General features: G+C 34.7%; 1 protein-coding gene across 2 annotated transcripts in view; it reads right to left on the bottom strand.

Moving 5' to 3' along the window:
• Positions 1-8,649, bottom strand: part of LOC137643965 (transcription activator GAGA-like) — a 14,182-nt gene extending 5,533 nt beyond the window's left edge. For both annotated transcript variants that reach the window (XM_068376787.1, XM_068376786.1), the window contains exon 1: positions 5,134-8,649. In XM_068376787.1, the coding sequence (XP_068232888.1) occupies positions 7,541-8,548 (1,008 nt within the window). In that variant the 5' untranslated portion in view covers positions 8,549-8,649 and the 3' untranslated portion in view covers positions 5,134-7,540. The remainder of the gene's footprint in view (positions 1-5,133) is intronic.
• Positions 8,650-10,789: the final 2,140 nt, after the last annotated feature.

Here is a 10,789-nt window from a genome sequence, read left to right as displayed (position 1 = left end):
GATGCAAAGAGAGTAGCATCATCTGCATATGCAACAAGCTTATTTTCTAGGCCAAACCACATGTCATGTGTATATAGTATGAAAAGTAATGGGCCAAGAACACTACCCTGTGGAACACCGGATATCACATTCCTATACTCACTATGGTGCCCATCAACAACAACTCTTTGAGATCTATTACTTAAAAAATCAATAATAATGCTAAGAAACGACCCACCCAATCCCAACTGTTTCAGTTTGAAAACAAGGGCCTCATGATTAACACGGTCAAAGGCAGCACTAAAATCAAGGCCAATCATACGAACTTCCCGACCACAATCAAGGGATTTCTGTACTGCATTGGAGATTGTAAGAAGGGCATCACATGCTCCAAGGCCTTTCCGAAAACCAAATTGCAAACTAGGGAATAGATGATTACCTTCAGCAAACCTATTAAGACGTTTTGCCAGAAGACGTTCAAAAACTTTAGATAATATGGGAGTTATGGAAATTGGGCGGTAATCAGTGGGACTTGAGCTACCACAAACACATTTACATAGAGGAGTAACATTACCAATTCTCCAACAAGTGCTAAAAGCTCCTCTTCTTGCTAACTTTTCTGTGTTGTGAGATAAAAGTCTCGAAGACTACAAAAGTCAGAATTTGACCACATCGTAATATTTCATCTTAATTAAATGATGTAAATTAATCTAAATTAATGGGTTCTATACTTGTGTTAACTTTTTATGACTTTTTTGTCTCTGAAATACTGTAATGTAACTGTTAGAATTATATAAGAATATTATCCTACTTTTCCAACTAGGGTTGTAGCTTAGCTAGTAATAATAATAATAATAATAATAATAATAATAATAATAATAATAATAATAATAATAATAATACTAAAAGGCTCTTCTTTGAGAACAACTCGATTTGGATTTTGTAAAGATACAAAGAAAATGTCTTTCTTCCCTGTCGTGACTGCAAGAAATAACAGTGATTAAAATGGAAATGACTTGAAAGGAAAATTAATCATAGCAAAATTAAAAGTGGTGCTCGTTGGTGAGAGAGAGAGAGAGAGAGAGAGAGAGAGAGAGAGAGAGAGAGAGAGAGAGAGAGAGAGAGAGAGAGAGAGAGAGAGAGAGAGAGAGAGAGAAACTTTTTTTTTATTTCATTTTGCTTTTTTATATCTTTCCACCAGCAATTCCAACATTTTGTATTTTATTATTTTATAATTTTCGACTCATTTGAGAACAAAACATTTAGGCCAGTAAATTGCACCTAATGCTTCTCGCTGGTCATTCAAATGGTGTACCTAATAGATTCATCATTTGTCTCCTTGCCTTCTTAAATGCGCCAACTAAAGCCATCATACACTCTTTCTTCTCGTGTCCACTGTGGTTGACAGTACAGCTCATCATAGACTGAGAATAAACAAATCTCCCACCACAATGCAGCTGTGTGGGGCAACATTTAGAAAACCACCACAGTTTTCGCCGTGCCGCTAACACATCTATCGACGTTGGCAAAACGCATAGCGTGAAAACAGCCAAGGCGAGTCTGATGTATAAATAAGTATAATTCAAATTATGAATTTTGAATCTGAGTAAAGTTACTTGTGAAAGAGATAAGTACAATAGATTGTCATTGTAGGTGGATTTCACTTTTGACAAATATCCAGGGTGCTCTGAATAGTTTTCAGTCAATTCTCTCTGTTTCAGTAATATTTGGCGTACAGTAATTATGTGAAAATGTGATCATATGAGGAATTTTGAATAATTATTCCTGGCTGACACAACGTAGAAGAGTAAGTGAAGTTTTTTGGCGATGAAATACTTTGTTTCACAAGGCAGACGTTTACAGCTAATACAATATGTACAGTAAAGTATCATTTGATTGTTCTTAATAAATTGACATTTTACAGGCTTGGGTAAAGTAAATGGTTTTCTGATGATTCAATAGCTAGTTTTTTTTACTAGATGCTTAATCAAAACTACTAAATACCCCAGCTAAGCTACTAATGCCTACTTATATTTTCAGCTCCATTATGCCAAGAAAGGACATAAATCAAAGAATAGATGGATGAAAGGTATTTTGACGTAGGAAAAAAAATCTATTTTTGGGCTCGAGCCCTGTCGTCCTGATGGAAGTTCCTTCTGGCAACTTTCTACAGTATAATATTTCTGCGATTGATATTACAAGAGAATTACCGTCAGGTATCACTGGGTTCCAACCCCCGGAAACGACTATCCTTAACTATCGTGTATAATCAGGGACGTATCCTAAGATAACCATAGATATCTGCACCCCAAACAGACCTTACCCAGTCTAACCCACTAAGGGGAAGGATAAGTAAGGAGCCGCTACACCTCCTATCACCTTCAAGTGCCCCTATACATTCCTGGTTCCCATTCCTTCGAACGCAGCTGATCGCTACAGTTCGGTTGATTTTTGGGGGAGCTTTTTTCGCAAATTACGATGATTAGTTGTTATGCATCATTTACCAAACTGGTTATGAGTGGATAGGGGAAGAGTTTATCCTGTATGATTAAGTACACAGTCGTTTACAGCCTAAGCTGTTAGTACTGTCCGTGATACACCAGTCCTCCAATCGTCCTTTTTAGTTTTCAGTAGAGGTCAGATTCTAAAGATAAAATTACATTAACAGTCGGATACCAAAGCTCAAAATAAAAAAAAAATAAAAAACTATAATGTGTTCAATGACTATTTTCCAAAAGTAATTATATATATATATATATATATATATATATATATATATATATATATATATATATATATATATATATATATATATATATATATATATTATGTTGAGCAGGGCTATTGAGACGAATTGGAGGGGTATCCTTCCTCCTCCAAGACAACTAAACATTCAAAAAGTTCAATAAAGTTGAAAGAACATTAATTCTTCCTAACGAATGGCATCTTTTTCTGGAAGTATTTCCAGGGTTTTGGAATTGGTGGTTGCTGGTTTGCAACATATCTAGACAATAAAATAGAGATGTTTAGTTCACCAACTCTGGGTACTTTAGTATGAGATGCGGGTGCCATGTTACAAGCCTGGTCTCATCCAGCTCTGTACATTTTCTGCAGTTCGCCATGATTTGGGCAGTGATAAACTAGTTTAGGACAAGACAAGTTTGAATTATATTGTAGCCTATTGATGAAGAGCATTATGACACTGGTGGCCCCCTTTTGGTCTTAGACAGACCTTTGTACTTTGTAATAAAGAGTGACCGAGGAGGTGCCAATACAATCATACTTCTCAAGCAACCTCTTTCAAGACCATTTAATTCCAAACCTTTTCATGCTACATCAAGCTAAATAAAGACTGTCCACAATATCCTCAGAGAAAAGGGATTTTCAAGGCCCTCTAGTTTATCTATGTTATGTTTGAAAGACGGTCCACAATTAACCGTATCAGGTCAATGGAATTTTCTCTTAAGACTCAAGTTTCCTTTCTCGTTCCTTCATGAGAATCATGACCCACCTTCATCAGAGAGTGTGAGTCAGCAATATGAACTTCAGGAGAGGTTCATAGAGATTAATAGAAGTCTGAAATTTTGTATTTCTATACTCACCTGATGTTCATATAAATACCATCCACCCAGAGGACAAGAAATTAATTTTGATATGGAGACTGAATTAGGATGACTTTAACCACTTCGGTGGGAAGACAATTTTTTTGTGGGGGGGGGGGGGGGGGGGTTTACAGTAATGTTGATATTCAGTTAGCTTTGGGGACAGAGCAATATGAATTTCATCATGTGAGTATAGGAATAAAAAAATTAATTATCAAAATTTAATTTACTTTGGGGTAGCCTAGACATCGTTAATTCTTCGAGTAGAAGCAAAATTTAAATTATTTGTTTCATAAAAATAATTTCAGTCCCATGTGATGACTGGTGAATAAAAACTTGAGTTCAAACAAATGAATAATCATCTTGTTTTGGTAACAATACGGTAATGTTAAAATTCCCAAACTTTTTAGGCTTTTGGTCCCCCTGTAACCTTAGATTCTCTTCAGCCTCCCGGGGACAGTGAAATTAGTGATAAAAATTAGGACATTTTATACCACTGATCATTCATGAAAAATAAATCAACATTATAGATGCATTACTATAAGTAGAATGCTGCATATCATTACTGAGAAATATATTTGATAGACAAATTGATCCTTGCTAACCATTTGGCATTAATTGGCCATAAATTTCCCAAAATATTTACAGAATGTCTGAAACATCTGACAGGACTATAGGATGTATAGTGATAAATAAATTAATGATTTAAGAATTGTAGTTGATAATTATACTTGTGGTGAGGGAATTATCTTTTAGATTCTAAGTGATTCTAGCTACTTTACAAATGTCTGTAAGATTAAAGTGCATAAATGCAAATTAATGTGACAGCATTGTAAAAGATGTAATTAATATCATCTTTTCAGCATCCTAATTTCCTTTTTATCCTTCCAAAATACTGTAGGATTTTATACTCCTCAATAATCAATTCTATCAAGGAAATACAATACTGTATACAGTAGATGAATACACACATACACCATAAAGTTCACTTCATACACTGAATCTTTCAGTCTTTCAGAAATGCAGTATCAAAAATTTTCTCTTTAATAGTTTTTATTAATGAAATAAATCAGGGCAATTATATAATCTTCATATACATGACTTTAATTAAACAGAGGCATCAGGGCTGGAATTCTTGGATGTATCAAAAGAAAGCTAACAAAATGATAATCTACATTAAATGAAAATACAATACAGGATCATTTACCTCCTAAGAAAATATAAGAAAACTGTCTCCCAATATAATATCAATATGGCTAAAATAGTTAATCCTTATAGCAATTATATACTGTAATTTAAAACACCAATGCTTCTGCATTCATAATTTTAAAATATAAAAAATACATTATATAATACTTACAGAATTTAGCAGAATTACAATAAATGGATGATACCCAAATATAAGATACTTTTGGATGCCTACTTAAGCACTGTTACAAAAATATTGACTAATAGATTTTTTTAATATAGTAGGTTACTATGCTTGTGCTTAAGCATATGTAAATAGTCTCAATTTATAAAAAGCTGAACATTAGTTTGAATGCATACTTACCAGAAAACAAGTTCATTGACAGATGCCCATCTTTCTATGTGACCTGGATTGAGAGAAAGAAAAAAAAAGGCTTTTCCTTTCTTAAGTGAAATTAATGGCTATGAAAGAAAAAAGGCGTATAAATAACTGTCAACTCGAGACAGTATTTTTAACCTTAAAGGATGGGATTATATTTCTGAGGTACAAAACTTACAATTTATAACCATTGGCAGAGACCTAAACTACAGGCACAACACTATCATGGGCTGCTTTATTATTCATTTGGAGACTAAATTATGATACATCGAGTTGCATGGACTGTACTGTAAAACATAAACAGACAAAACATAGCTTATTTCAAAATGTTCAGATATACTGTATCAAGATATAGTAAAGCTAAAAGAAAACTGTTGAGAAAGAACATTGCAAACTGATATTCTTAGATAAAAAAGGAAATTTATCTTTAAGAAAAAAGTATGAGTACAGAAATGAGATTCAAAAATGTTATACAGTAATTTACTCTTTGGTATCTGGGTGATCTAATTCTTGATAGTTTTATTAACTTCAAAATTTATCTGTAATATCAAGTGACAATTACGTTTAAAATGGATTTACTGTATAGTACAATACCATCATATGCATAACCTTTTCTCACTATTTATTCCTTTCAATGACAATGACTTTGCAAAATCTACTCCCATGAATAACTAAATTGTGACCACATACAAAACACGTGTGAACTCTCTATATATACAGGTATATATACTGTACAGGGAGAATAAATTTCAAAACCTCATCATTGTACTTTACTTTCAGACTACTGAGTGTATAACACTGTAATCTGTTAACCCCTTGACCTCAATTCATCCACAATTTCTGCAAAACATAGAAATGAAGATACAGCTTCTGAATTACATGAAAATCAAGTGCAGTAAGAAACTGCCCTCTTTCACCAAGCAAGAGGTGTTCCTAAAACAAAGACTATTTTAACATAGATGATGAGACAATTTTTTTTTTAGATCCTATAAATCAAATAATTTCCCTTCATGGATACTGTAGTTTAGTTTTTAATATACTTCATTTTAAGCTAGATAAGATGAAGCAAAGTGAAAAAAAAAGCTTAGAAAAATATCATGTAATTTTATGTTAAGACAGTTCCTTGAACACTTCTAAAATACACAATAAAGCTACAGACTCAACTCAAATTATATTCATAGAATTGCAGCGGTTGAAAATACTGTTGCTTCCATAGTTATCACAATGTTTTTACCAATTCTGTGGCACAGTGTCAAATCATAAATGCTAAAAATATTAAAAAAAAAAACATTTCATAATTTGTATGGAATTCTTTAATAAATCTGTATAACTTAACTACTATAGGTACGTACATTAATCATCTGGATGAAATATCTTAGACTAAGACTAGTCCATCAGCATTACTAATTCCTTGTCTGAAATCCAAACAGATTCAACTTACTGTTCTTTATTTTTACAAGTACTGTATAATCAATAACCATTCCGCAAACATTGTACAAAAAATAATTCATTTCCACCTTCTCTACTATGAAATTAATGGCAATAGCGGTAGCTGTCAGAATATTGACAAACTCTGAATGATTTCAGGAGTTATGTTAATTACTATTAATGTAAATTTGCATTACAATAGAATGGCATGGCTTTATGAGATGCAATTCTACTTGCTTACAGAATTTCACTCGATACAAATTTATATTTACAATGAAAAATTGCTATTTCAAATAGACAGGAAGTATAAAGACTGCAAAGAAAATACTGCAAATACCTGCATTTGTACATTAAAATACAGCATGATAATACTGTATGTACTAGGTAAATCACTAAAACATGCCTATTGCATATACTGTACTCTTAGGTCATTACACTTCGGTATGCAGATAATACATTGATACACAAGGTAACCGACTAATTTTTCTCAAATTAATATCTCTCTAGGAATAATTTTCTTATAAAACACAACCATAACATGTCTACAAAGCATGAGACATCACTTACCATCAGTTCTTCCCACTTGAAACGATTAAAACACAATGTATAAAACATTACATTACAGTACTGTACTCACTTCCTAAATTTAGTTGTACTTCCAGCACAAAATAAAATGACCATGGTGCAATATATATCAGATACTGCTGTCTCTCTCTCTCTCTCTATATATATATATATATATGTATGTATATATATAAAACTTGTACTCTAATGACTACACGATCATTGGCGCTGCACAAGGATCTTGGTCCAGTTCGTGAAATTGTCAATCTAGCCTGTTGTTCCCCACCAGCATCCATACTTCTAACTAGAGCTATACATTATGAACTACAATACTCTAGTCTTCAAATAATCGTGCTAGAGTAGATGGTTGTCGAGATAGATGTCATAAACTTGGAAAGTTTCACTGGTACGGTTTTCTACGGTGTTGCTGCATCCGCTCCAATGCAGACGGCCGAGTCATGTGCATGCCTGCAGCAAAATAATCTGTGTGTGTTGGAGCAAATACACTCTGGTGTGCCTGGAAGGTCCCAGGAGATAGGCCTGGCATTCCAGTTGGTGCCCAATAAGAAGTAGGTGTGTAGCAAGCAGGTGCCGCAGAAGTTGTCTGGGCAGGAACTTGAGAAGGAGAGGTGGTGTGGTAGGTTATCATTCCTTCACTGATGGTTACCTGGGGCTCAAAAGCCATAGGTGTCATTACTGGAAGGTCCCGATGCAAAGGAAGAGGAGAATCAGCTTGAAGTCGCACCCCCGCCCCTAATGCCGCCTCTGCAGGAATACGAGCATGAACTCCGGACGCCGTTTGAGTGACAGTAAGGGACATTGGCTGAGTCATCTGCCCTCCTGAAGGAGCAGTATGAGAGACCACTACAGATATTGGAGGTAACTGTTGCTGGCCAGTGGCTAAGTCCATCACTCCTTGGCCAGTCATATCTTTATCTCGAGCAGCTAAGGCTTCCTGCAAAATGTCTTCTCTATTCCCTCCATCACCAATTATACCAGTATTATTAGTATTTGCTGCAGACTGATTCCCAGATTTGTCTTTTTTACCTTTTTTATGGGGAAGCTTCCGTATAGTTACTTCGGTTTCATTTATATTAGATCCATTAACACCTGCTGGTAAAGAAGCTACACCTTTTTTCTTGCGCCCTTTCCCTTTTTTCCGAACTCGCTGTTGTACCTGCCGTAACTCATCTTCTGTCAAAGGCGTTACAGTGATAGCCTTCAGACTCCTTTCTAGAACAATTTTGACATCAGCTTCAGTAATCTCTCCACGCCTAGCTGCAGGAAGATGCCGCTTCAATACATGGCGCCGAAGATTTCGTGCTTGCTTGATGATGCTCATACACAATGGACACTTCATGGGCCGGTCTGAAGGCGCCGTCACCTGTACTGCATTTGCGATTGCCATCAAGGCTGACACATCTGAAAAGAGACGGCGGGCGGGGGTGAAAACGAGGAGAGGTGGCACTAGGCAGCAGCACACCTACACTACACAACACTATCCAAGGCCGTACATACCACCAACATTAGTGTACTCTACTGTACTGTACTGTACTGTACTACAAAACCCTACCAGCATCCCAAGGAAATAAAAGACTACTCGACACACCATCCACTTAGCACACTGCATTTGAGATTGCACTCCAGCAACTGCATTTGTAAAATCAACAATTACAACCAACCCTCATAAGAAAATTATAGTTAATGTGATCAAGCAAATAAAAGGTATGAAAGACCCCAAAAGAAAACAATGTATCCAGATCCAATTTTATTCATATGAAAACGGTGCATATATACATTAAGAGATAAAATATATTTACAAAAACAACCATATATGAAAAATTGAGACCATTGTCTCAGTAGAGTATTGGAGGCAGTTATCAATAAATTGGCACTGATCTACAACTAATGAGAATCTTGTGTACCCTACCTTATGATCACAAGGTTTAGTCACATGTAATAGGCAGGCATTGGGAATGAAAACAAAAGAGGAGAGGTTCTTTAACAATAATGTGCTTCTATGTCACCAAAACAGCAATAAAGAGAAGATGAAATGTTAGGAGAACAAAATTAATCAAACCCTGAAACAAGTACTGTACAGAGGAAACGAGGAGACTGAGACACCAGTTAAATGAGATTAATATTAAATCATATCGTTGTAAGTTGTAGATAAAAAAAATTTATACACACACCTACAAACAAAATGTATATATGAAAATTATGATAAAGAATTCATAAACAGATAGATAAAAGTCTAGAAGTATTCAAGTTTAAGAAATGCATGGTTATCAAGTATTATTTTTACATTCTTACAGGCTTATTTAGACAGAATGTGGCTGTTTCAGAGTACCTGATGTGAAAAAACATTGCATAACCTTTTTAAAAAACTAAAAGCTATCAGTAGCCTACTTGAGATTGTTATTTTATCTGAAAGAATCTCAAATGTAATATAAAATGTTCTCATATACAACAGTTGTAGAGAATTAACGGAATTTTAATAATATTTGCTATTACACTCGCCTGATGTTCATATTGCTTCTCTATGGAAACTTTGGTTTTATCAAAATTATTCATGAAATTAAAAAAATTTTCCTTCCTTTTAATAGACTTAGACCTCTATTAAGAAATGAGACAAGCTAGTTGTTATGGCATTCCCTGATGACTTGTCAAGCCACAAGTCCTTTGTCTGTTTAGTCTCGAAGTCCAACCTATTTTCTATCCACTAACACAAGTCAGTCGGGAGGAGAGTATGTATGTATATGAATATCAGGAGAGTATAGAAATAAATTTTACTGTATTACTAAAATAAATTCCATTTATTTCTTTGAATCTTCTTTGATGTTCATGTTGTTGACACCCACACTCGGATGGAGGTGAGTTGCCAGTGAAGTTAAGAGATAGGTTATTTTTAGTATTAAAATAATAAACATTTTAGACTCACGTGTAGTCTAGATTATTTGTAACAAACCATCTCAAATACATTTTGAAAAAACGGGGCCCCAGAATACCTATCTAAATAACCGTGACACCCTGGCCCCAGATAGTGTCTAAATTAACTATTCTGTTCCAATGCTAACCAAGAAGAAATTGGAAAACCTTCATCTTCAGGTGTCCCATCGAAATGAATTACTGTAAGAAAGTCATGGACCTTAGAAGTCTTATCTACTTCTGAACTGGCATAAACTGTAACCATCTGAATTAGAAATAGAGACTGAATCCTTTCCTTTGTTGGAAAAAAAAAAACCTGAAAAGGAACTGTTGCGATTATCATTCTCAAATACATAATCTTCCGAGTTGGAATCAGAAGGAAGTGCTTGAATAGACCAGAACTACACTTGGTGATCCCGAATTCTTTCCAAAGAAATGCTCCAAAATAACCAATAGTCCATGTATAAAGAACTCTTATCCACAGAAATGTGATTGTTGAACACTTAGGCTGTCTTGAGATCAAAGCATAGGCATTTTGCATTGGCAAACCTTTGACTCATTGACGAAACAAAGGTATTTTTTGGAATTGGGATGAGTAAGATGTGAAAAAGGCGGCTAAAAGGTCTATTGAAAACATCTAATCTTCTTTCTTTATCAACTCCAGAATTGATGAGGGAGTTTCCGTGGAAAATTTTGTGAAAACTATAAACTTGTTGAGAGT

Source organism: Palaemon carinicauda, chromosome 7, assembly GCF_036898095.1.
Source record: "Palaemon carinicauda isolate YSFRI2023 chromosome 7, ASM3689809v2, whole genome shotgun sequence".
Taxonomy (NCBI): domain Eukaryota; kingdom Metazoa; phylum Arthropoda; class Malacostraca; order Decapoda; family Palaemonidae; genus Palaemon; species Palaemon carinicauda.
Note: the sequence above shows the minus strand (reverse complement) of the source record. Positions and strands in the feature narration are given on the sequence as shown.